This window comes from Protomyctophum bolini (assembly GCF_963924005.1).
Source record: "Protomyctophum bolini genome assembly, chromosome: 1".
NCBI lineage: Eukaryota > Metazoa > Chordata > Actinopteri > Myctophiformes > Myctophidae > Protomyctophum > Protomyctophum bolini.
In genome coordinates this window covers 36,557,285-36,585,117 of record NC_137862.1, presented here as the reverse complement: position 1 = coordinate 36,585,117, position 27,833 = coordinate 36,557,285, and the positions used below count along the sequence as shown (strand labels likewise).

Genomic DNA, 27,833 nt, shown 5'->3' with positions numbered 1-27,833 from the left:
GAGCAAATCAATTGCAATGAATGGCCTGTAAGCAGCCAATCATGGCTCACAGGAAGAGGCCAGGGACAGGTGGAGGAAACAACATGGCCGCTTCAGTCCCCGCCCCCTGCTCCGCTCCTCATCCAACGGAATCACGTGACCAGAAGCCACTCCCCTTTCGACAACGCCCCGTCCGTTACCCCAAAGAGTCACGTGATCAGAAGGCCCTTCCCAGACCCTGCAAGGCACAATATCCCGCTCCAAGGCCACATGACTTGGATTGCCACAGGCCAGAGCAAGACGTGAAGCTAGATGTGGAGGTAGGTGTGGAGCAGCCCCGCCACTGCAGCCAATCTGAGCCACAGCCAGAGGAGCAAAGGCCTGCAGCCACACCCTCCACACCTGAACGCAACCGTAACAACAACGACCTCCAGCGAGTGGGCTTCCACCATGCCGCGACGGACAGCCTGGATGAAGACTCCAGCTCCGACTACATCAACAACACCTCGGACGACGATGACGACTACGATGAAGGTCAGTGCAGCATGTTGACACTTCTGGATCCTTTCAGCTGAAAAGGAGTAACCCAGAACCTGAAACTGTTCAGAAGCTGTGAAGTTCTGTGATTTTTTCCCCCTTTCTGTTTCCTTTACAACCACAACCATCCCTCAAGGTGGAGGTGCATCACAAAATAAACCGAAATTAGCCGATCTACAAGCTCACAGGTTTTTTTTTTATCGACCAGTTATAGCGCCATTTTTTGCTAAACACAGGTTTTGTTACTACTCCTACAGATTTTGTCCAAACCTCATACAATTATCTATTGTATGTAGTCATGTGATCAAGATGTATTTGTCATATTCTATTCCGATTGGCTATATTTAGACCCTCCAGAAAAACACATTATGAAAATTGAAAATGTTTTACAATTACAAAAGCGAAATATGGGAAAAGTTTAAAATATGCAGAAGTTGTGAAATATGCAGAAAGTTGTGAAATATGCAAGTGATTTCATGTGATAAATTGCGAAATATGCAGGAAGTTTGCGGGATTATGCGCCCTTTTTGAAAAATAATTAACCCGTCATGCATAATAATATGCACCGTTTGCAATTGCATAATCACATTTTTCTGGAGGGTCTTTGGCCACAAATCATGAATGCAGCGTCCGATTGCTGGGAAGCTTTGCACGCACACTCCCACTAAACTAAGGAATAACCTCCATCCCAATGTTTTCAAACCTCATGTTGGCGCTGCAACAGCCCACTTGACGTTTTGGCCTATATAACTCCTTAACCGTTCCTGTTTGTAATGCGGGAGCTGGGCGAAAACTTCTGGGAACTCAGATAATTTAACCATGGTCGTATTATTCATCTTATTTTTCTCAGTATACATTATCCCTGCAGGGGTCATGTGATCAAGATGTATGAGTCAAAGGCGCCCAGGTGGCACAGTGGTAAAGTTCCTGTCCACCAGGTGGCGCAGTGGTAAAGTTCCTGTCCACCACCATGTTGGGCGTCTTCTATATGTGTTCGGGGAGGGAAGCCAGTTGATTGGTCATTGCACAAACGATGTAGTCCGATGGGCACCACCGGTCAGCGGGGAGTGGGCGGGAGGAGTAGCACGAAGGCTTTACATCCTCCTGGTGGGGGCTCCTCACTGGCAGGCAGTGTTGGGCCTGCCAGTGAGGAGGATGTTACTTATTTCTTATTGCTCCTTAGAAAAAGTAATAATATTATATTACCGGTACTTATTACCGTAATTTCCGGACTATAAGCCGCTACTTTTTTCCCATGCTTTGAACCCTGCGGCCTATACAACGGTGCGGCTAATCTATGGATTTTTACAGCTAATGTCCACTAGGGGACCTTCTAAATCTATCTCTATGGCCTCTATGCGGCTTATAGTCCAGTGCGGCTTGTATGTGTACACAGTTGGTTTTTCCCCTAAATTTAGCTGGTGGGGCTTATATTCAGGTGCGCTTTATAGTCCGGAAATTACGGTACTTGTTACTTTTGATGGACTATTATCAGTATGATGGATCAGGGCGATTGGCGAATCAACTGTGGATATGCGTAACATCTCCTCTACAGTGAGTCTATTCTACACTACAACCAGCGACGAGCTTCTTCACAGACAGTCTCCATTTAACGTATCTCTACTGAAATGCAGTCTGTTGTTTTGCTTGCGTAGGGGGCGATCCGTGTTTTCAGTCAGCTTAACATTCTCGTGCGTCTCTAAACACATGCTTCAACGTTGTATTTTTCGCTGAGGAAAGTGTTTTTTTCTCATGCAAACGGATATTAATATTCTTGGCATCTTTGACAGACAAGAATTCAAAATAATGCCGATACATGAATTCTAAGTTCCACCTGCAATCTCTCTGATCTTTCTGTTGTGGAACTGCTCATCGCACCGGTCGCATGCTACGTCATAACTGTGCGGAGGCTATGGCACATTCTAAAAAGAATAGATACATGCTACAATGCATGCATGTTCTATTTTTGCATGCCATACGACAACTTGCAACTATGACAAACATTGAACTAAAACCAAACATTAAACCTGTATAGGAGGGGCTAGCCCCCCTCAAAAATGTATATGAAAAATTGGTCATTTGTAAAATCGTAATCTCCTGCGCAATGTGTCCCTTTATTTTCTGTTCTGAATGCCTCCAGGTCTGGCCGAGGAGGACGAGGGTGTGACCTACTACATCCGCTACTGTCCAGAGGATGACAGCTACCTGGAGGGCATGGACTCTAGTTCCCAGAGAGACCATTCCCATTGCCAGGGAGACCATGCCCATGGCCAGGGGGACTGTAGTTCCCATGGAGACCATGCCCATGGCCAGGGGGACCATGCCCATGGCCAGGGGGACTGTAGTTCCCATGGAGACCATGCCCATGGCCAGGGGGACTGTAGTTCCCATGGAGACCATGCCCATGGCCAGGGGGACTGCGCCATCACCGCCCAGTCGGGCGAAGCCAGTACGGAGGAATGCCAAGAGGCTGTGGAGGAGTGGGTCGAAGGGGGGAAGGAGGGCAACGGCGATCCCAGAGACCCAGAATGGGTGGAAGATGATGGAGATGAAGGGCAGCGGGGGGTTAGGGAGGAGGAGGTGAGGACAGAGTGGAGAGAGGGGGAAGAAGAGGAGGGGGTTAGGGAGGAGTGGAGAGAGGGGGGAGAAGAGGAGGAGGTGAGGACGGAGTGGAGAGAGGGAGGAGAAGAGGAGGGGGTTAGGGAGGAGTGGAGAGAGGGGGAAGAGGAGGAGGGGGTGAGGACAGAGTGGAGAGAGGGTGGAGAAGAGGAGGGGGTTAGGGAGGAGTGGAGAGAGGGGGAAGAGGAGGAGGGGGTTAGGGAGGAGTGGAGAGAGGGAGGAGAAGAGGAGGAGGGGGTGAGGACGGAGTGGAGAGAGGGAGGAGAAGAGGAGGAGGGGGTTAGGACGGAGTGGAGAGAGGGAGGAGTAGAGGCGATAAAAGAGGAGTGGAGAGAGGGGGAAGAGGAGGAGGGGGTTAGGACGGAGTGGAGAGAGGGGGAAGAAGAGGAGGGGGTTAGGGAGGAGTGGAGAGAGGGAGGAGAAGAGGAGATAAAAGAGGAGTGGAGAGAGGGGGAAGAGGAGGAGGGGAGAGAGGGGGAAGAGGAGGAGGGGGTTAGGGAGGAGTGGAGAGAGGGAGGAGAAGAGGAGATAAAAGAGGAGTGGAGAGAGGGAGAAGAGGAGGGGGTAAGAGAGGAGTGGAGAGAGGGAGAAGAGGAGGGGGTAAGAGAGGAGTGGAGAGAGGGAGGAGAAGAGGAGGACATGAGGGAAGAGAATGTGGAGATGTTGAGCAGAGAAGAAGGCCAGGTCAGAGCAGGGGAGGAGGAGGTGGAGGTGGAGTGGACAGGCCAGAAGAGGCAGAGAGCAGAGGAGCAGTGGGCTGGTGGGGAGGAGGTGGGAGAGGTGCGCTGTGAGGTGGTGGAACAAGATCCCGACGAGCAGATATATGATGGACGGCCAGAACCCATCCTGGACCACCATCAACACCAACACCACCGCCGCCACCAGCCCTCCGTACAGGATGCCCTGCGTCAACGACGGGGAGGCCAAGGAGAGGACGAGGCCCAGAGCGAGGGCTACTGTCCCAATGACGATGAGGAGGAAGATGAGGTGGGGAGACATGAGAGGTCCTACACAGGAGACTACTACGCCCCGGAGGACAACGGGAACTCTGTGACGCGCGTCTCGCCGTACCGCGGCCGCAGGGTGCTCGTGGTGGAGGGCGAGACCGGCGAGGAGGCAGAGGAGGACATCGATCTGATCGTGGCCGAGATCAAGATGAGCATGAGCATGGGCAGCCTGAGCAGTGGCACTGACATGAGCCCCGAGGAGCTGGCCCAGGACCCCCCGCCCGGGGTCGACTACGCACACCTCAAGGCCGACGCCGCCCCGTACCTGCCACCTCACCATCGCCATGACAGCAGGCCCAAGTCGCTCAACCTGACCTCAGTGCGCCACAACAACCCTGACCTCCAGAGGGGCTTCAAGGTGCACCTGCGCACCCCTGAGGACCGGCAGAGGTGGTCGCAGGAGCAGGTGAGATGTTACCAAAATGATGGTACTGATGTTTGTGATACTTTGTTCTATTTTAGATTCAAATATAGGTTTCTGTTTTAGCTTCTTTCAACCTTCTTTCAAGGGTTAGAGGAGTGCCCTTGTTGCCGAAAGGTTGCCGGTTCGATTCCCTGGCCGGGCAGGAAAACTCTGGGTGGGGAAGTGATTGTCATCACTCACAAAACACCACTGAAGTGCCCTTTAACAAGGCACTGAACCCCCAACTGCTCCCCCTGGAGCTGCTTAGAGTTCTAAGCAGCTCCAAATTTAATTCGTGTACTCATCTCATTCAGTAGTGAAAACAGACACATCATATTCATTGATTGATTGAATAATTTGGGCCTAGGCTTGTTTCCATTGTGGTTCTCTGTAGAATATCGGAATCGGTCAGAATCGGTATCGGCAGATATGACCCTGCAAATAATCTGAGATTGGATATGGGTCATAATTTCATAATCGTGCACCCCGCTAGCATCACGTTATGTCACCCCTAGCATCACGTTATGTCACCCCTAGCATCACGTTATGTCACCCCTAGCATCACGTTATGTCACCCCTAGCATCACGTTATGTCACGCCTAGCATCACGTTATGTCACTAGCATCACGTTATGTCACTAGCATCACGTTATGTCACCCCTAGCATCACGTTATGTCACCCCTAGCATCACGTTATGTCACCCCTAGCATCACGTTATGTCACTAGCATCACTTTATGTCACCACTAGCATCACGTTATGTCACCCCTAGCATCACGTTATGTCACCCCTAGCATCACGTTATGTCACCCCTAGCATCACGTTATGTCACGTCTAGCATCACGTTATGTCACTAGCATCACGTTATGTCACTAGCATCACGTTATGTCACCCCTAGCATCACGTTATGTCACTAGCATCACGTTATGTCACCCCTAGCATCACGTTATGTCACCCCTAGCATCACGTTATGTCACCCCTAGCATCACGTTATGTCACGCCTAGCATCACGTTATGTCACCCCTAGCATCACGTTATGTCACTAGCATCACGTTATGTCACCCCTAGCATCACGTTATGTCACGCCTAGCATCACGTTATGTCACCCCTAGCATCACGTTATGTCACTAGCATCACGTTATGTCACCCCTAGCATCACGTTATGTCACCCCTAGCATCACGTTATGTCACGCCTAGCATCACGTTATGTCACCCCTAGCATCACGTTATGTCACCCCTAGCATCACTTTATGTCACCCCTAGCATCACGTTATGTCACTAGCATCACGTTATGTCACTAGCATCACGTTATGTCACCCCTAGCATCACGTTATGTCACGCCTAGCATCACGTTATGTCACTAGCATCACGTTATGTCACTAGCATCACGTTATGTCACCCCTAGCATCACGTTATGTCACGCCTAGCATCACGTTATGTCACCCCTAGCATCACGTTATGTCACCCCTAGCATCACGTTATGTCACCCCTAGCATCACGTTATGTCACTAGCATCACGTTATGTCACCCCTAGCATCACGTTATGTCACCCCTAGCATCACTTTATGTCACCCCTAGCATCACGTTATGTGACCCCTAGCATCACGTTATGTCACCCCTAGCATCACGTTATGTCACTAGCATCACGTTATGTCACCCCTAGCATCACGTTATGTCACTAGCATCACGTTATGTCACCCCTAGCATCACGTTATGTCACCCCTAGCATCACGTTATGTCACGCCTAGCATCACGTTATGTCACGCCTAGCATCACGTTATGTCACCCCTAGCATCACGTTATGTCACTTAATCACATTGGAATTGTCAAATAGTCTATTTGACTGCACCACAGTTATTAATTGATCATTTCAACGGCATCAGACAGCAATAGCCGAGTGCCGACTTCAATTATTAAGGGATTGCTTAACTTGATGCACTTGATGTCAGTGACACTGTATCTGCCAGAGCATTTACTGTAGTTGGTAAAATTGCAGGTAAAGGAAGCCGTTTCCAACAGGAGTTTGACAACGCAGCTATGTAGTAGTTAGGTAGAAATGACAGGTTATAATATGCTGTCTCTGAAAGACAGCTGAATTCCGTCGATTTGATCATTAATTGCTGCATTCATTCCCCTTTGAAACTGATTATCCACTACTATACTGACAGATCAAGAGTAAAACTGGGATCAAAGTGATCTTTGAAAGTCAGCTTCTACCTCTCTCTCTCTCTCTCTCTCTCTCTTCTCTTCTCTCTGTTCTTTTCTTCAAGTTTGGGGTGGATCCTCTGCTTTGAGACAAACATATATTATTCACCATCAATAATGCAATTCTCCGGGGAGTTCATTAGCTTATCACTCACAAGGAAACCAAGAAACCTCTTGAAGAGGGAAAGAGAGAGTACTGAGAAAGCACACGCTGTGTAGATCATGCGAAAAATGTATTCTTTTTTATGGTGTTTTTATTTTTACGCCATTTTCCAGGGCCACCAGCCAGAAGCTGAATGAGAATCAGATATATTTGTCACATCACATGTATAAATCAATGGGTGAAATTTGTGTTCATCAACAGTGTATTTAGAAAGATTAGAGCCCTATATGTACGTGAAAGAAAGACAAAGGAAGGGGAGGTGATCACCTGTTAGACATGTTAGACGTTCACATAAGAAGGTAGGTAAAAGAATAAATAGAGGTGAGGTAACAATCCACATGGTAGATCCACAAAGGAAAAGCAGTCCGTCAAATGAGTGTCCGTCAAGAAGTGTTCTAGTGTGGCAGGCCAGCCTGGTGACAGGCTAGAAGTGTTCTAGTGTGGCAGGCCAGCCTGGTGACAGGCGGTGTTCAGGCCAGCCTGGTGACAGGCGGTGTTCAGGCCAGCCTGGTGACAGGCGGTGTTCAGGCCAGCCTGGTGACAGGCGGTGTTCAGGCCAGCCTGGTGACAGGTGGTGTTCAGGCCAGCCTGGTGACAGGCGGTGTTCAGGCCCTGCTCGACAGACAGGGTGGGAGCTGTTCTGAAAGAAAGCTAGGGCCATTTGGGCGTCCTTGAAATGGAAAGTGTGGGAGCCTCTGGCGTAGATAACAGTGTCAGAGCATGAATAGAGTGTGGGCGGCCTGCAGGCTGTTTCAAAAGCTCTACAGCAGACCCTCGTGCTACAGATGATTAAAAGGAGATTTGTGGTGTGGGGGTTCATGTGCTCACATGACATTTTGATTATTTCCATCCTATGAAGAGTTTTCCCTCCCCTTTCACATCTCTTGCAATGGCCTCGTCGTGTCTCACACACTGCAGTGACTGCACAAACATACTGGTAGAATCGTCGATTTTGATTTGAATTATTGCATTTCAAAAATTGGCAAAATAGAATCAGAATCAGCTTTATATTACTGTCACAGTTTTACAGTTTAAAAAAAGTGGGTGAAATTAGTTTTTGGGCTTAGTTCATTTTTTCCAAGAAAAACAAAGAAAAGAAAGAAGAAAGAGGGGGTGTAAGGAGATCAAATCTCCATATATGAAGATCACGACACTGACCTCATCAAACCCTGGATAGCCATACATGGTTTGACATACTATATCTGCATATATGGAGCCAGCCAGCAACTCTACATCTGACCTCACTGACACCAGATTAATAGTAATATGTACATAATGTGTACACACACACACACACACACACACGCACACGCACACGCACACGCACACGCACACGCACACGCACACAGCAGAGCCCTTCTGCCAACAAAGTGAGATGGTGTGAGGAGTAGAGTATGTGCATCCTGTGGGCTGCATGCTGTTATGCACCTGCCATACAGTACTGTGTGTGTGTGTGTGTGTGTGTGTGTGTGTGTGTGTGTGTGTGTGTGTGTGTGTGTGTGTGTGTGTGTGTGTGTGTGTGTGTGTGTGTGTGTGTGTGTGTGTGTGTGCGCGTGCGTGCGTGTGCGTGGCGTGCGTGCGTGTGCAAGTGTGCATGCATTCAGATCACTGTGTGCCACACACTGTTAGCCGTCAAGTGGGTCAGACGACATAACTAGATTAAATATGTACACTCAGTCCACTGTGGTTTCTGATGAGTCTCACGCAAGCACACAGATGATCATCCAATCCTCTCCTATCAGATGATATGTTTTGCGCTGGGCACTAGGATAGGATACCACTATTATAGTTGACAAATGCCTTAATGGAAGCTGATATGTTTTGCATATGGGCACTAGGATAGGATACCACTATTATAGTTGACAAATGCCTTAATGGAAGCTTTATCCCTAAAAAACATCCTTGTTTTGCTGGAGATGCTGGATTTAGAGAACAGCACAGTAGTACACATCCTGTTGGAGGAGGACATGTAAAGGGAGAACAGCACAGTAGTACACATCCTGTTGGAGGAGGACATGTAAAGGGAGAACAGCACAGTAGTACACATCCTGTTGGAGGAGGACATGTAAAGGGAGAACAGCACAGTAGTACACATCCTGTTGGAGGAGGACATGTAAAGGGAGAACAGCACAGTATAGTACACATCCTGTTGGAGGAGGACATGTAAAGGGAGAACAGCACAGTAGTACACATCCTGTTGGAGGAGGACATGTAAAGGGAGAACAGCACAGTAGTACACATCCTGTTGGAGGAGGACATGTAAAGGGAGAACAGCACAGTATAGTATACACATCCTGTTGGAGGAGGAAATGTAAAGGGAGAACAGCACAGTATAGTATACACATCCTGTTGGAGGAGGAAATGTACAGGGAGAACAGCACAGTATAGTATATCCTGTTGGAGGAGGAAATGTAAAGGGAGAACAGCACAGTATAGTACACATCCTGTTGGAGGAGGAAATGTAAAGGGAGAACAGCAGTAGTACACATCCTGTTGGAGGAGGAAATGTAAAGGGAGAACAGCACAGTAGTACACATCCTGTTGGAGGAGGAAATGTAAAGGGAGAACAGCACAGTAGTACACATCCTGTTGGAGGAGGAAAACATTGCACCCTGTAAGCCACTATAGGAGCCTATTATGTTATTGCGACCGAAGGTCGCAGATAACTATGAAACCTTGCATTTTTGTCACGTCACGTCACTCAATCTGTCACTGACAATCGTCATTCACAATATTGTGCCCAGATCTCGTGACATCACTATGACATCATCATCCCCATACATGGGGAAAGCCCCCATATATTGTGCCTAGGTCTCGTGACATCACTATGACATCATCAGGGATATTAAGCCCATATACAGCTATATATGGCCATGAACCCTGGCCATGGCAATGAAACTCCAAATATCTCCAAATATTGTCCTATTTAGAGAGTAAAATAATCCATCCTGCCAAAGGACAACAAAAAGAAACAGATGATTTTAATGACTGTATATTGTTGTTAAGTGACGAATAAGGAATTGGGACTTGTGAGCCAGTAAGCTGTTTCAATTCAGTCTCAATAGCAAGTCCTTTTCTACGCTTTTCACTTCAGCACTTTCCATTATACCGTGGAGAAAGAGGTTTTGTTACCAGCTGGGTTTCATTACCAGTGATATTGTGCCTCATACAGCTTATGCAAGTTTGAATTATGCAGCAGTATTCTATTCCAGCAGTGGTTCTCAAAGTGGGGTCCAGGAACCCTGTGACAGGGTTGCAGATGGATTCAAATGATAAACGTCTGCACACAGTTTTGCTCCTGACAGTGATGGAGGAAGTACTCAATTCAATTCAATTCAATTCAAAGGGCTTTATTGGCATGAGAAAACATACGTTTACATTGCCAAAGCAGAAAGAACAATACAACAATACAGCAATACAATCAAAACAAAAATTATGTACTTTGAAGGTCAGAATCTTCAATAGATCAACTTCTGTGTACCAAGATAACTCGATGCAGGTATAGTGCAGGAATATACACAATGATTAGTCTTTAGGGTGGTTGTGTACTCACATGTTTTACTTAACACAATCAAACACAAACACAATCACAAACACAAACAAACTTAACACAATCCATGCCATTCTCGAGATATCTTGTGGAAAGCTATTAAACCGTCCTACACCATTCACGAGAACACAACAGATTTGATAAAAGAGCATTATTGGCATCAAATTTTAATGAAAGTACCACAAATAAGTTTTGCAAAATGTCACATTTTTCACAAAAATAATTTTCAAATAGCTGAAGTATATGTAGGGATGTGGTTTTGCAATAATCTCAATCTACAAAGTAACCAGCAACTAAAGTTGTAAAATAATTGTAGTAGAGTAAAAGTAACGAAAATTGGAAATACTCTAAGTATAACTTACTGTCCTTTGAGAATCTCTGTTCTATCTATTGTATGTGACTCCCTCCCTGCACCTCACACCTGCCCTTCCTCTGTGACCCAGGTAAACAACGGTGCTGAGCAGCCTAGGAAACAGCAGCGCTCCGACCTCAATGTCCCCCTGGAGAACAACAATGTTCCAGAGGTAAGATGATGCTGGCTGTTATCATGCCATGTTTCTTCATTAACCTTACAATGTGTAAATTAGCACCGTTCGTTACCTTTCATGTCAAGATAGATAATGCATATTACTGTGCGTGTTTATGCGTATGTGTGTGTGTGTGTGTGTATGTGTGTGCGTGCGTGCGTGCGTGCGTGCGTGCGTACGTGCGTGCGTGCGTGCGTGTGTGTGTGTGTGTGTGTGTGTGTGTGTGTCTGTGTTTGTGTCTGTGTCAGTCTGTGTGTGTTTGTTTGTGTGAGTGCGTGCGTGCAGTTATCTGAACATGCCATCCGAGTAAAGGAATAATTGCGTAATTACATCCCCCATCCCATAACCTAGGTGTATGGCTTGATAGTGTGCTTGTAATTGAGAAGAGTTTGAAGCGTGCAGTTTTATGAGAGTAATTTTTCACAGATGTCTGCCTTAGATGTGTCCACACACACACTCGCGGCTGCAATAAACTGGGGTCGGTGTTGGATATCTTCACTATTGGATGGAAGCCGCATATGTCCAAAACGGTTATTTTTCAGGAAGTGGTATTAGATACAATGAAGTCATTATTAATTGGTTCAATTAATCCCACAGATAGACTTAACCACTTTCACTTAAGACAATTCAAAAATAGCAAACCTATGTCACATCGCTGCAAAAAAAATTTTTTGCTGCTTTTGGCGTAGGGCATTCATTTCCTAAACAATATGACAAAGTTGAAATATGGAATACAGGTTTCTGCCCGACAGCAACGATGTGCAGGTTGGAAGATCCAGTAATATAGAAGGCTGCAGACTGTGGAGTGTTATATCTCAGCAGCTCCTATACCCAGCCTCATCTTCCTCTGGGCTTCACTGCATTCTCTACAGCCTCACCTGACAGCCTCCTTTTTCCCATTTCTCCATTTATTCATGGTAGAGCATTCTGCAGGGATGGCATTTTGGTGATTTTCATTTCAGGATGTCAGGTGTTTTCTATTTTGAACATCCAACCTATCTCCAACTCCGTTTCCCATGCACCATGCAAGATTACATCTCATGGTCCAATGCTACGCCCCTTATTTACGTGTATCCTGTTGATCTTCTCTGTTAGAAACAATTGCTCAAGACATGTACAGTAGATGCTCATTCTACTGAGAGGTTAATTTAGTCAACATGCTGCTTTTGTTTTCCAGCCAACAAAGAAAGCTGCATCGTTCCCCAGCTTTGTTGATGGTAAGTTTTCCATCCCATTAGCCTATACTAATAATACTAGTAGTAGTAGTAGTAGTAGTAGTAGTAGTAGTAGTAGTAGTACTATTATTAGTATTTGTAGTAGTATTATTGTTCATTTATTCTTTATTATTGTTGTTGTTCTTCTGTCTTTTTGCCAGAAGGTTGCTTGGTGATTCAGTCACAATGAGTTTGTAAATGCAATTAGCCTTATTGATTCAGAGGAATTCTGCTGCTTTCATTATCAGACTCATTAGAGGCTTGGTATCATCTTCTCGGCTTGGAGCTAGCCTCTGGGCAGTAAACATGATGACATGATATGAAAGGAGCCTTTCTGTTTCTCACATCAAGAGTCGGCCTCTTAAAGTCCACATATCGCAGAAGCAGATCAATAATTCCAATCATTTACAATAGATAAATCATTCCCTGCTGTCAGCCAGGGTTATTATACAGTAGGTCAGTAAAACTAACAAAATAACTGAAATAGAAATTGGGCTTCACAAAAGATAACAAACTGAAACTGTATTGTGTAAACTAAATATCAGATCTACAAACGTTTTCTGACCATGTTGAATCTTGCCCCTGACTTAGCCATATTACCATAAAAAAATCTAAGCTAAATCTAAAACTAAACTAAAAGAAAAAGAAAAAGGAAAAGAAAAAGCTAAACTACCGATAACCTTGCAGTCCACACACTACTGCCAGCCCTGCAGCTCTATCAGTTCATGGTTCCTACACACTGCTGACTGCTGGCCATTGCACAGCTCAGTGTGACGCCATGGCTAATGTACAACTGTAGAGGCATATGGCTCACCCCATTCCGACCTCCTCACAGAAACTTGTGATTGCAATACGCCTTCAGCCCTCGCACCAATTCCACTGAACTTCCATCTGTCCTTCTGCCCCATTGACCGCCATCCTCCCTCCCTCTCTCTCTCTCTCTCTCTCTCTCTTTGTGTCCGGTGCAGTCCCAGGACCATGTGAGCCAGAGGACCTGATTGATGGGATCATCTTCGCTGCTAACTATCTGGGCTCCACTCAGCTGCTGTCTGAGAGGAATCCCTCCAAGAACATACGAATGATGCAAGCACAGGAGGCTGTCAGCAGGGTCAAGGTACACGCACGCACGCACACACACACACACACACACACACACACACACACACACACACACACACACACACACACACACACACACACACACACACACACGCATATGTGTAAAACATGTGTGCAGTATTTATTCTGCCTGGAGATAGTATAGTCAATGTTCCTCTGATCTCTAGCTATCCAATCAACATGTCTGCCATCATGCTATTCTGCGGTTAGCTATTGCCTTTCTTTTTTTTTCTTTTTGAGGGATTAGGGTGATTAGAAGTAGATCTAGTTGTGGAGAAGGTTTGGAGTTGTCTCCCCCTCAGACTGAAGCCCATCACACACCGTCTGCAACAGCCGCCTCCGATAGAACCAGTTATATTTTCCTGGCGGCGCCGGTGTGTGTTGGGCTTGAGTCAAGGGTTGCATTTTAGAGGATTCCACTACTGTACATCATGGTGTGTTACTTTGTTTACACCCAGGAGACGCCATCAAATCAGGGTGAGAGAGAGAGAGAGAGAGAGAGAGAGAGAGAGAGAGAGAGAGAGAGAAGGTTGATTGATTGGTTTTGTTTATTTGGTCATCAAAGAAAAGTGCATAGAATACATGCTTTCCAGTGAGATAACACGTCAAGGATAAAAAAAAACAAGAATCCTGGAACAATCCTCAAGGATTCTGTAACAATATAGTATTGTGTACATGTTTAGTGCGGGGGACGCAAGAACGCCCTCTGGTCTTTGGTTCCATGATTGGTTACGGTCAAGGAGGGTCTTTTAACGGAATACGTGAATGCGCATTCAGCCAGGCTTTATGATCCTGGCTCCTTCTCCTCTCCTTCTGGCTTGGCTTTAGAAGAAAGTAATACACCAGGCTGTACGGAGCAGGCTTTATCAAACCTGGATTTGGCTTATAACTGGATTATTAAATTCTGCTTTCGTGAAACAGGCCCCAGATGTAAACCCTTTCCCGATCGCATTATGTAAACACAAGCTTGTGTTAGTATGACCTGACACCTGACAAGATTCTACTTTTAGAAATCCCACAAGGTAATGAGGCTTGTCACTGGTGAGGTGGACTTACAGTGTGTGTGTGTGTGTGTGTGTGTGTGTGTGTGTGTGTGTGTGTGTGTCTCAGTGTTGTAACTCTGTGGGCTCGGTCAGCAATTACTGAGCTAGAGAAGCAGAGAGCGGGAGACAGGTGAAGTCAGAGAGAGCCAGGCAGAGAGTGTGTGGTGAATTAGAACAGGGTGCTCTGTCCAGCTATCTGCCTCGGCAACCTCAAGACTGAAGCTGACATGGCTGCCAGTCTTTAACCCACCTTCTTGTCTGAAAGCACCCTGACCCAGGATGAGGATGTTGGCTGGCAGGCACCCAGTGGTAGAAGAAGTACTCATCGTTTCTGTCCAGCAGAAACCTCTCATCTCCATCTTTTATTTTTATTTTTTTAATGTCACGCAAATGTATCAAATGTTTTTTTTCTGGTGTGATATACACTCTCATCAGCAAATTACATTGCAAGAATTTTAACTCTGTATTACCCTTCTGGCATTGGGCCTCCTTACAAGTTTTCAAATACTTTTAGTGGAGAAATAAGTACAATATTTGCCTCTGAGATGTAGTGGAGTAGAAGTCAATTAAATAAAGTGATAGTAGGCTACTTCAAAATTCTACTTTAAGGTTAAATTACACCACTGCTGGCACCATACACCAACTCTCCAATCTGATGCTCTCTCTCCTCGCAAGGCCTTGGAAGGTTCCCTGGCAATAGTTCCCTGGCAATAGCTCAAATTTGTTTGGTTCTTCTGAAGAGGAATATTTAGCTCATTCTGTCTCTGTTCTCTCTGTTCTGTGCTTCTGCCGACCATGGAGATAAATGCAAATGTTCTGAGATGGAGACATTGTACGCTTTCCATCTGTGTTGACACGCTCAAATTCATGTACTCTTGGCGTGCCATGCCTTGATGTGCTTAGTCGCACTCCATGTGCCACAGATGAAACTACATTAGAATGTCCTTAGCACTGGCACTGGGGTGCCTGGTGGCACAGCCAGTTAGTGCACAGACCATATGCTCCTTGTGAGCATGAGAACCCAAGTTTTAATCGGATTCCTGTCTTGTCTCGAATGTCTCTCCTCTCTCTCTGCTCTCGGTTTCCTGTCTCTGTACACACTCTTGAAACTGAAATGAAACATAAATGCCAAAAATAAATGGTACTGCCTTCAGAGTTGAATTGCTTGAAACAGGAACATGGCGCTCCAGGTATATTGTAACAGCCCTGTATAGTTTATTTATGCAGATCTGTTTTGTCACGATCCTCGCTGCATTTGATGTAATATTTATGCAGCTTCATCGCCCACTCTCTTTTTTCTTCCTATCTCCATGGCTTCTCTACAGGAGCACTGAATAGGAATTGTCTTACTTGAAAGCCAAGTAGATGAGCATGCAGGAGGAAATGTTACAAAAGGAAAACCCCTATAGGAGATTAACATCCTCGGGAGACACCCTCTCATCTCCATAGCTGCAGGTCAATACACTCAGTCAAGGAAATGTTCACCCTTAGAGATGAAGGTCTGGTCTGGGTCATTGGGTCTGCATGGGTGGGAAAACGCTGACTGTCGATGCTGGGCAACAAAGAGGTCGTTCCCTCTGCCCTAAACCTAAATGGTGGTAATGTGATAGTATAAACCCATCTGCAAAAAGGCACATGCAACATGGAGTGAGAAAACTGGAATAGGGAGCCTTTTTACGTGTGCTCTTTTGTTGGTACTGTTGATGAAAACCATTGTTGTTGTTTCAAATCTGTCCTTGATCTGTAATATCTAAAAAAAATAAACACCCTCCACTCCTTGTTTCCCCGCCTTATTCACATGTTGGGACAATGTCAGCTCATCTCTGCATGCTTTTTAATATGTTGGAAGGAAAAAGAGCAATTATCTGTAATTGCTGTTTTGATTTGTCTCCCACTGCCAACACAGCTGTGCTACCGCAAACCCTTGCAAATATGCATGCATACATACACACATGCAATTTTACGTGTTACGAACTAACATGTGAGCTTATAGATCAGCTATTTTGGGTTCATTGCAGCAGGATCAAACTTGGATCAAACTCCTTTACTTGGGAGGACCAGAAAAATGCTCCTCAATGTCTAGTTCTCGCATTATACTGTACTGTGTGGACATTTGCACACACGCTCGCAAGCATGCACGCAAGCACACACACACACACACACACACACACACACACACACACACACACACACACACACACACACACACACACACACACACACACACACACACACACACACACCTTGTCGTTGATTAAACACACTTTTTGAAGTAAAGCGATAGCACACCTGCTGTTCGGTTTAGTTTGGGGGTATTTTCCTTTATTTTCTTTATCTTCCTTATTTCTTCCTCCTATTCCTTCTGGGGTTGTTTTGGTGCACCTGTGTGTGACTGATGACCATGTCCTGCCTGCCTGCCTGCCTGCCTGCCAGAGGGTACAGAAGGCTGCCAAAATCAAGAAAAAGGCGGTGTGTAAAGGAAAAAGACAAAAGAAAACTAATGACCACCTTTAAGGTGATTTATACTTGGCTGCACGTTGGTGTCTTGCACAGAAAATAGCTCTCTTTCTTTCGCTGCAATGCGTTGGGAGCTTGTAGACCTGCTATTTGTGTTGTGCAACCAAGTATAAATCAGGCATTAATGTTAGCTCATCTTTCTGTTTTCCTTTCATTTGTGGTGTGTCCTAATGGAGTGTGTGTGTGCTTGTGCTTGTGCTTGTGCTTGTGCTTGTGCTTGTGCTTGTGCTTGTGCTTGTGCGTGTGTATGTGTTCCCTGCCCTGTCCTTCTCTCACTCACATTGGTCACATAAATGACAGATATTCAAGTGAAAAACATTTAGTTGTACAATGAAGTATGTACATTAGGATCATTTGAAATCAGATGGGGTTTTATCATCCTTAATTGCAACCGTTGTAATAGAGCGTCGCAGCCCCCTTTCAGAACAACGAGGGCACCAGAAAATAAATTCACATTCATTTTTCCCAAAAGTTTCAACGTTTCAAAAAGTATTCAAAAAGTATTTATTTAAAGACCTGTAAGCCAAATTGACAAATCATGACAATAAATAAAAACAATTGGGCAGAACAAATAAGAATAAGAATTTTAAGAATTAGAAAGAAGAAAAACTAAAACTGTTCGGCCCCCAAAAAATGTTTATTGTCATAATTGTTAAAGGTCTTTAACCCATTCTGAACGGGAACCCATTTTGGTGTCAGCATCATGTTATGCTTTAGCTATTGAAACGAGCTTGTAGGTCTGCTATTTTTGAAAAATCGAAGAACGACTGACATTTTTAGAATCTGATCTCAGGTCAGAATTGGTTTTAAATCAGACCAGTGTGTGTCCAGTGGAAACCTCGTATGAATCTGATCTCAGGTCAGAATGGGTTAAATAAATACGTTTTGAAACGCCTATGGAAAAATGAATGGGAAATTGTCTTCCGGTGCCCTCGCAGGGGGCGGGACTGCAACGCTCTATTGTTATCATAGTCATCGGAAACCCTTTGCCACTTTGAATCCTACCAGAATTTAATTTAAACTAAGTTGTACAAAGGGGTCGCTTGTTAAAGAATGCTGATCTACAAGCTCACAATGTGTCACCTCCACTGTCGTGATGATGGAATTAGATATAAATTAGCCTCATTTCTGTCTACAGAAAAAACTAGCTTGTTCTTGAAGTCACTTTGACCTTGAAGTCATCAAGGACAGCTTAAGAACTTGAACCCTATGTACTTAATTGACTGGATTCCCCCAGGCCTATACAATACTTCATTTTACACCAAATCCTTGGTGTAGAATTCTGTTTTCGCCGAATGTTTGCCTATTATTAGCCACCCAGAATGGGGATGTTAGCGTCCATGTGGTTAATGGCATTCATCCTAAGCTATTCATCCATGAGAGCTAATTGATGTCCAAGGCCCATATACTGTATTCAGAGAGCAGTAAAATCTTAGTTGAGTAGCACTCTAATATGCTATTAGTCACATGATGGCTCATAGCCATAGAGTGGGGGAAAGTTAATAAATAAATGCCACATCTTCAGACAAATGTCCAAATACTAATAATGAATGCTTCCTTACAGTATGTTTATATAATATATTCATAGTCATGCAAGCCAATTTTAAATGCATTTTTTAATTAACCAAAAATCTAACATAATTTCATTAGGCTGCACTGCAAAGCACAGCAATTAGAAGGGAATGTGCAGAGCTGTGCTGAGTTGTGTTGATATGCTGAATGCGTTAACAAGGCAGCTGGTATAAGGGCTTAGTGCTAAGCTGTTTCCTGTAGCAGTGCCAGTACACCACCCACATGCCACACCATGCCAAGTGATGTGTACCAGGCAGCACTCCCGCCCGCACAACAACTGTCGGCTTTTCTTTCCTGCATATTTCGCCTCACCCCCGCGCTGACCCTACCAGTGGTGGGCAAAGTACACAACCACTGTGATTTTCAGTACTATCCGTTTTTGATACTCCTGGTCAAATATTACTCTATGACAAGTAAACATTGCTATTGTTATTTGTGCTTGAGTCAACGTACTTGAGTACTAATAAAGTATTCAAAATACAAATTACAAAGAACATTTCATTTTTTTATATCAAATCATTGCTGTATTAACATTTAGACATTTTCCTTTAAAAATATAAGATTTTCCAGAAATGTTAAAAAATATATCAATCAAGAACTAACACCTATAGGGCGACACACTCAATAGCCACACACATTGAAGTTCAATGGAGACTTGGCGCCTTGCTCTATTCGGTTCCTCAAGCAAGCTATAAAAATATCAGATCTACATTACAGTACAGTATGTTCACAATGTGTCGCATCACAACATATTGGGAAGCCTAATTATACAGTACTGAACATGCTTAAAGAAACATTTCACCCATTTTCACCCTTTATATAATTGGTCCTCAGCTCCTCACTAATGCTTATTACAAGAGGGCACCATTTCCAACTACTCAGTGACTGTGAGTACAAGTTCAGAAACCTGTGTACAGTTCAGAAAGCTGCCTACCAATGACATCATTGGTAGATATTCAAAGCTAATGGAAACTACAGCCTTTCTCTTCCCATACAGTTGGCATGCTGAAATAGACTTACTGTATGACGTATGATGTCATCGGTAGACACATTTTCGAACAATCCGCAGTCCACCTGTGAGACAAAGAGCAAGTAGACAGAAATGTTACCATCGTCCCATATGGAGATGATATTGAAAAAAGGAGCCTTTCATTTTATGTGAAAAAACCAGATCTACAAACTCCCATCCTACAATTTGAGCTTGTAGATTGGCTATTGTCAATGCGGAGGCCAACACCATGCGGAAGTGGAAGATGTGGAAGATACCAAAGCCTGCATGCTTTGGTATCCTCCACATTTTATACTAAAAGATCAGTGGTTCTTAAACCTTTTCATGTCAAGGACCCCCAAATGAATATGAATTTGGCCGCAGACCCCTATCTGAAAATATATTGTGCCAAGGTGGACCCTGTGCCAGTTTAAACAAATTGAAAGATTTTCCACATTTTGTTCAAGATTTCTTTGTTTATAATGGCAGATCTACACTCTCACAACTCAGACCCCACTTTGAGAACCACTGATGTATGGTATAATTTAACCATCTACAGTAAAGACGTGGTTTTTACTTACCATCATTAATTGCATGCAGAAGAGAGTTGCCTGGTGCAGCCGCAGCTCACTAACCCGCCATGCGCTTTTGCCGTTTGTGTTTGTGTTCTTGCAGAACTCGGAAGGAGACGCTCAGACCCTGACTGAGGTGGACCTGTTCATCTCCACCCAGAGGATCAAAGTTCTCAATGCAGACTCACAGGTGAGAGCCAGTAAAGGATAAAATTAGGTCCACAGGCAGAGCCTGACCAGAGCCTTTTGTCGTGTTTCTGGACAACGGTGTATACCACCGACTCACTGATATTAGTACTGCCCATTTGATGTACAGTAGTGTAGTGTATGGTAATGTATCAATGCACAACAGAGATGTTACCGTTTTTAAAATCCCTACATTACTTTAATACTAAGTAATTTTGTTTTTGTGACCACAGGAGACAATGATGGACAATGCACTCCGTACTATCTCCTACATTGCTGATATTGGTAACATTGTGGTTCTGATGGCGAGACGCCGAATGCCACGCACAGCCTCCCAGGACTGTATTGAAACCACGCCCGGAGCACCCGAGGCCAAGAAGCAATACAAGATGATCTGCCATGTCTTTGAGTCAGAGGATGTAAGTGTGATTCATTCAAAATAAAATATGGTTTTGAAATGTACTGTGCCTTAGTTTAGAGGCACAGTACAAGAAGTTGAATTCTAGTATTATTATACATTTTACTATTACTCTACCCTGTGTTAGAGGATTTGTAGTGGGTGAGAGGTTATATATTTTATTTTACGTGTGATAGTTTTATCTGAAGAAGAGCCTGGAGACTCCAAACCTCACCACCATGTGTAAATAAATCTGCAAGAGGTTTGCAGTGTGCAGCAGGCTCATACCTGTCGGCCCAACACCTGGACTTTAGTTTGGATGCAGCAGTGGAAGAAATACTCAGTAAAAGTAGAGTATTGCTATCAAAGTACTTGGTCAGCAAGTAACTCCTAGCTCATCAATCAACACTGTCACTTTCACACTGGATAATAGTTAGAACTGTTAGACAATTGTTAATTTGTATACGCTACACAGTATGTGTTACATTAACATAGGAGGACTTTACTACAAAGACTAATGTGGTGTGGTGTGGTGTGGTCAGCATTTTGGAAACTGTGCCAGCCAGGCAGTACGATCTGCTAGCTCCGAGCTTGCATGATCTTGCTTAACACTTATGATTCTGCCAGGGTTTAAGCGCTAGAGTGCCAACAGTGTTGTTTTTGGCAGAACATTATGATTTTAGTTTTAGTCATAGTCTCTTGAGTTTTAGTCACCTGGAATGTTTTAGACTGTTAGGTCTCTCTCTCTCTCTCTCTCTCCCTCTCCCTTTCTCTCTCTATACGCACGCAGCCACGCACTGTTCCTTTGGGCATGGAGGCACAGCGCTGAGCGCACTGAGAACAGACAGCAGCGCAAAATGTTTATAGAGATGAAAGTCCCTACTCCCCAGTTCCCACACAGTGACAGCACTCCATGTTTACGCACAGACAGAATATTCTGTAGCCTCATTCGACCACGTCTATCCACAGTAATGGGACATCTTTGCGCTCCGTAAAATATGCCTTCTCCCTTCTCCATCTCCAACTGTGTTTAGCTCCTCACCCGCCACATTGTTTGCTTCATTTCCTTTATTTGCTGCGGATTGCATTCACACCTGCACCGAATCGTAATCAAGTGCGAATGGAAGCGAAGTGAAACCCCCGTTTTTGGTCAGAGTAGAATGCGATTCTTTGCATTTCTGTGCATTAGGATTCGAATGATGCTTCACACCTGCCAAACGAAGCGCACTTTCTGACAATGTGCAGCAGGATTCGTTTTAATCACAGTAAATCTTTCTGGTGTGAATGTCACCTTAGTCTAGTTTTAGTCAACTAAATATCATAAGATTTTGTTGTTTGTATTGATCTTTGCTACCATATAATTATTTCACATAATATCATTATAGGTGTGCATCATTCTCAATGAGGAGAGGCCAAAGTAGATCTGACACTGAATTACAATTACAATTTAGGCCTTTAGCAGACTCTTTTAATCCAGAGCTACTTACAGTAAGCAAGAACAACAAAAGGTAATACATAATCAAATGCATAGAAATAGTCATCCAGGATCATAAGCAAACCAAGAACATAATCATTCATCTAACAGTATTATATCCGTACATTGAAACTATAAACACAGATCAATAATGACCTGGCATCTGTGTACATCTAAATGACATTATTTTAGCCTTTGCATACGCTTGCAAGGTCGTCAAGGCTAAGGCAAGTGCTACAGGCTAAAGTGTAGTCTGAAGAGGTGAGTTTTCAGATTATGGCAGAAGATTGGGAGTGAGTCTGCAGTTCTAATTGCAATGGGGAGTTCATTACATAGTTTGGGAGCCAGAAGGGAGAAGAGTCTGAGACGTGTGCATTGTCCCGGATGTTTTAGTGAAGGTTCTGCCAGCTTCCCTGTGTTAGCTGATCTGAGCGAGCGGGGTGTTGTAGGGTTGGATCAGTCTTTGAAGATATGAGGGTGCCATACATTTGGTTGCTTTGTAGGCCAACATCAGTGTTTTGTACTCTGTGCGAGTAGTAACCAGGAGCTAATGAAGGGAGTGGAAACCAAATTTTCTCCTCTCAGATATGTGAAAATTTGCATTGAGCATGCTGCATTCTGGATCAATTGGAGAGGCTTAAGTGCACATGCCGGGAGGCCAGTGAGGAGAGAGTTACAATAGTCTTATTATGACGTCTGGATAAGGAACTGGGCTGACACCTGGGTGAGGATTGAGGAACCTGGTTGACTGTTGCTGTGCTGTGTGAACACACATTATTACAAACGTTCTTGCATTTTTGATTTCAACATCTTGTACCTCAGTGTCCATAGAACTCTGAAAGAGTAAACAACATGTACACTTTAACACAATCAGTGCTGAGATTTCTTTTAAAATAGCAGCTCGGAGTGCCGCGCAGATATGGCAGCTTTTACTCTGAAAGTCCCCCCTTCCGTTCCGTAGAAAAACCGGAAGAAATAATGTTGCTTGCTTACCTCGCTATGATTACTATAAAGTCGCTCGATAATCCCTCACGTTCATATTTTAAATGAGAGGCATGTTGAAGTCAGAAATGAAGAGCTTAGTATATCCATCTGGTCAAAACCAGAGCTCTTAGATTAGAAGATACAAGCCTTTCTTTCTGAGCGGTAAACAGGGCGCCCATGCACGAACAAAAAAGAAAAAAAATCTGGATATTTTTCTTTCGTTTGATATCAATGAAAATGCACTAGGACGTGTGTACACGTCCTCGCAATCCATTGGTTGGATTATCTAGGACGGCTCCACACGTCCTACGCCGGTCTAAATGGGTTAAGAATGAGTTTTACACTGACGATACACTGACTGTGCTTTTTCTTGTATTGCTCCCAGGCCCAGCTCATTGCTCAGTCCATTGGTCAGGCATTCAGCGTTGCTTACCAGGAGTTCCTGAGAGCCAATGGCATTAACCCTGAGGACCTGAGCCAGAAAGAATACAGTGACATAATCAACACCCAAGAGATGTACAATGATGACCTCATTCACTTCTCCAACTCTGAAAATTGCAAAGAGGTTTGTTGGAATCTGATGCTTTGCCATGTGTCGATCAGCATGTTCAGGTTTCTGTATTTATTCATGTAATTGTAGTACCAGTTTAGTTTGCTACAGTACCATACCCATACAATAGCTGTGAACTGAATAAACAGATGAAATGGCAGATGGTACATTGCGCTCAGAGCATTAACTGTGGCTATTTCTTAGCTAACCTGCACTGGGAATGTCTGAGGGTGCGTGTTCAAAGTAGAGATGAGCATACTAACAGTCTCTTTGCTCTTCTGAGACGGTTCCCCCAGGAACGGTGCCAACCCAGCTGCCCTCCTATTCCCCCATCTTTCCTTTTTGAGGTTCTTACTTTCATGCGGTTGCTTCCTTCCAGCTCGCTGTTTCTTTGATTAGAAAATCCTGTCTTTCTCTCATTCCTCTCTTGCTCATTCTCAGTATCTCATCGCTGTCGGGCAGAAATCTTATATCTCAATGACCGTGTTTAATGTATTTATAACTAACTTGATAAATTCCCCATGTTGAACTGTCATCATATACAGGTAATAGTATAAAAGTAGAGAAAATACCCAATTCTACTAAAATACAGAAGTTTCCTATAATGACATGCCAGGTTGAAAGGGCTTAAGTCTGTCTGTGGGTTTCATAAATATGTAACAAATTAAAACAATTAGCAAGAGCTTGTGACTAAATAATAGCTACATTGGATCCATTGGTTTATTTTGTTCCCCCCCATTTCATAAAAAGGAACAGTTTTGGACATACAAGGTTTCCACCCGACAGCAATGTGTTGTAAAACTGACCACTAATTTATACTTTGCACACTGGTGTTGTCTGCCATAAATAACAGATATACAAGCTTGCAATGCATCACTTTCGTGACACATTGCAAACTTGTAGATCTGCTATTTACTGAGCGCAATGCCGGCATGCAACTAAGTAAAAATCTGGCTTTATATGATAATCTGCCCCCCCTCCTGTGTCCTCTACAGCTGCAGCTGGAGAAGGGTAAAGGGGAGATTCTAGGCGTGGTGATTGTAGAGTCTGGCTGGGGCTCCATTCTGCCCACAGTCATCTTAGCCAACATGATGAACGGTGGGCCTGCGGCACGCTCTGGGAAACTGAGCATCGGAGACCAAATCATGTCAATCAACAACACAAGCCTAGTGGGGCTGCCACTCGCCACCTGTCAGGGAATCATCAAGGTAGGAGAGCTATAAAGGGGGGAAAAACATATATGACAGAATATTAACAATAATGTCTTATTAAAGAATTTTAAAGAGTTGGATTAATAATCAAGACAATATTTAGACATTTAGAGGTTTAGGGTTGGAGTTCGGGACAGTGTCGCACAACGAAAATAACTGATCTACAAGCTCACAAGTCACAACGCCTTGCAGCATGAAACAACACTTTTTGTCAGGTGAAACCAGACTTACAACAGGCCCGTTTTTATTAGTGACCTAGTCATGATCGACTGCCCCCTAAACCAATGGTATAGTCTGAAACGCCGCCTAAGCCAATGGGAGTCTGCACCACTCGTGTAGCCAATCACGTAGTAGCGACCTAGTCATGATTGGAAGTCTGGCAACACCGCACCGCAGCCACTCTGACAACAGCTGCTAATGTTATGAGCTAACTGCATGGACTGCAGGAAAGCCACAACATACAAAACACAGTGATTGAACCACGAACAGAAAAAAATATAAGAACAGAGACAGTGCTTATTTCACCTGACAAATATGTCATCATTTCTTTTTGCTGCAGGGTTAGGTTTAAAACATGATATTTATATATTTTTAAATGGAATTCATAAACCAGTATAGTATTAGTAATATAAACGTGTGTGTGTGTGTGTGTGTGTGTGTGTGTGTGTGTGTGTGTGTGTGTGTGTGTGTGTGTGTGTGTGTGTGTGTGTGTGTGTGTGTGTGTGTGTGTGTGTGTGTGTGTGTGTGTGTGTGTGTGTGTGTGTGTGTGTGTGTGTGTGTGTGTGTACGTGCTAAAGGGCTTGAAGAACCAGGTTCATGTCAAACTGAACATCGTCAGCTGCCCACCTGTCACAACTGTCCTTATCAAGAGGCCAGATCTAAAGTATCAGCTGGGCTTTAGTGTCCAGAATGGCATTGTAAGTACAGAGATATTTGATTAATCAAGAGTGTATTTCTTTTGAGTGGTGCTAGCCACTCCTATAGACAGCTATGTGTGTCCCTGGCTGGCTGTGTCTGTCTTTGTGTCTGTCTGTCTGTCTGTCCGAGTACGGAAATAGCGTCTGTTGACTACCAAGTGTCACTGTGGCGCAGCCTAACACACACACACACACGCACGCACGCACGCACACAGTCACACACACAGTCACACACACACACACACACACACACACACACACACACACACACACACACACACACACACACACACACACACACACATTTTTAACGTCTCAAGATTTGCCATTGACCATGGTAAGAGAATTCCGGTCAAATGTCCGCTAAATGTTGTCCCCGTCCATCTCAAGTTTTGCCATTGATGATGAACGGAGAAATGACGGCAGAATACCGCTAAATATGACGTAAATTAAACGCCATTGACATTGAAGGGAAAATGTATCATGTGTAAACGAGCAAACCAATCACAGGCAACAGGCCTTCTGATTGGCCAATGGCCAGTATGAGATGATGCATGATGATAAATGATAATAAGAGCGCACCTCATTTCACACAGGTGTGATTTTTGAGGGGCACTAGCCCCTCCTATACACCAGGCAGGTGAAAAGAAGCAGCTTGGACTCCTCATGCATAGAAGGAAGCATGAGGTCAGTCAGCTGCGCCCCAGGTTGGTAGAGGAAGTGTAGCGCTCAGGATTACATTAGATAATTGACACTGGTGAAAAAATGGGTTGCAAAATCGTGGGATAATCTTTTTTTAATAGTGCTAAACTGTATGTCTACATTATGCTATCTAAATTACAGAAGTTTAGCCTTTGCATACCCCTGTAAGAGGGCTAAGATGGAATGGGTCAAACTAGCAATAGAATAAATGTTCTATTGCTTAAATTGAAAATTGATGTTCAGAAGCATCTTCCATTAAACCATAATGATCTCGGATATTTCATAAAAGCAATGGTTAGAGCCTTCAATCTGCCATTTCTGGTTGGCTGTATGTAGAACAGCAAGAATAATTCTACACAATGTGCCATTTTATTAGGAAATACATCACTAGTGGGGGCTACTTTCATGCTGTTTCACAAATCATAGATTAGATGAACTTTCAGTCGTGAGATTTGTTTTTCCTTCAATACCTGTGATTCTATTAATGGCATTTACTGAGCATATTACTCTGGTCTCCTTGAGAAAAGCTGTGATCTGAGGTCTGTTGTCTTCACCCCACAGATCTGTAGCCTGATGCGTGGGGGCATCGCAGAGCGAGGAGGGGTCCGTGTGGGCCATCGAATCATAGAGATAAATGGCCAGAGTGTGGTGGCCACAGCACACGAGAAGATAGTCCAGGCTCTCTCTAACTCTGTTGGCGAGGTTAGTCAACACATGCATGTGAACATACATTCGCACGTCACACATGCACGCACACACCCATGCACACACGCATAAATACACACACATGTACGCACGCACATGTACACACACACACACACACACACACACACACACACACACACACACACACACACACACACAGTCACACACACACACACACACACACACACACACACACACACACACACACACACACACACACACACACACACACTCACACAGATGGGAAATGGTTATTTTTCTGAGATTCCAATGTAATATCTTTCCTCTCCAGATTCACATGAAGACTATGCCAGCAGCCATGTTCAGACTCCTAACAGGACAGGAGACGCCTATGTACATATAAACTACAGACAGGGACCATTCTACATGCTGTCGCTGTGATTGGTTACCGTAGTCATAAAAGGCAAAATAAAAAGCTGACCAATGACTGAAAAGGATGGCTTCTCTCTTTGCCCAGAAATACTTTTCTCTCCCCCCCCACTCTTCTACTGATGACTTAATACAGCGGTTCTCAAAGTGGGGTCCGGGGGAGTTCCAGGGGGTCCCCAGCAAAATGTGTTAATATAGCATTAAAATCAGCATAACCACTTAAACTCAACTTCATTCTCTGGCTATTCGAAAATGGACGATCTACACACTCAATGTGTCACAATCTCGACACGTGAGCTTGTAG

The 27,833-nt window shown here is 44.3% G+C and overlaps 1 protein-coding gene across 1 annotated transcript; it reads left to right on the top strand.

Moving 5' to 3' along the window:
• Positions 1-20: 20 nt before the first annotated feature.
• On the top strand, positions 21-27,795 carry apba2b (amyloid beta (A4) precursor protein-binding, family A, member 2b; the record flags this gene model as incomplete). The annotated part of the gene is made up of 14 exons (XM_080770515.1): positions 21-513; positions 2,657-3,009; positions 3,907-4,548; positions 10,905-10,985; positions 12,169-12,205; positions 13,171-13,316; positions 16,798-16,833; positions 20,117-20,203; positions 20,433-20,618; positions 23,440-23,619; positions 24,600-24,812; positions 25,613-25,732; positions 26,996-27,136; positions 27,432-27,795. 14 exons carry the CDS (start codon positions 21-23, stop codon positions 27,501-27,503), a joined length of 2,787 nt encoding a protein of 928 aa, XP_080626641.1. The 3' UTR covers positions 27,504-27,795.
• Between the last annotated feature and the right edge of the window lie 38 nt (positions 27,796-27,833).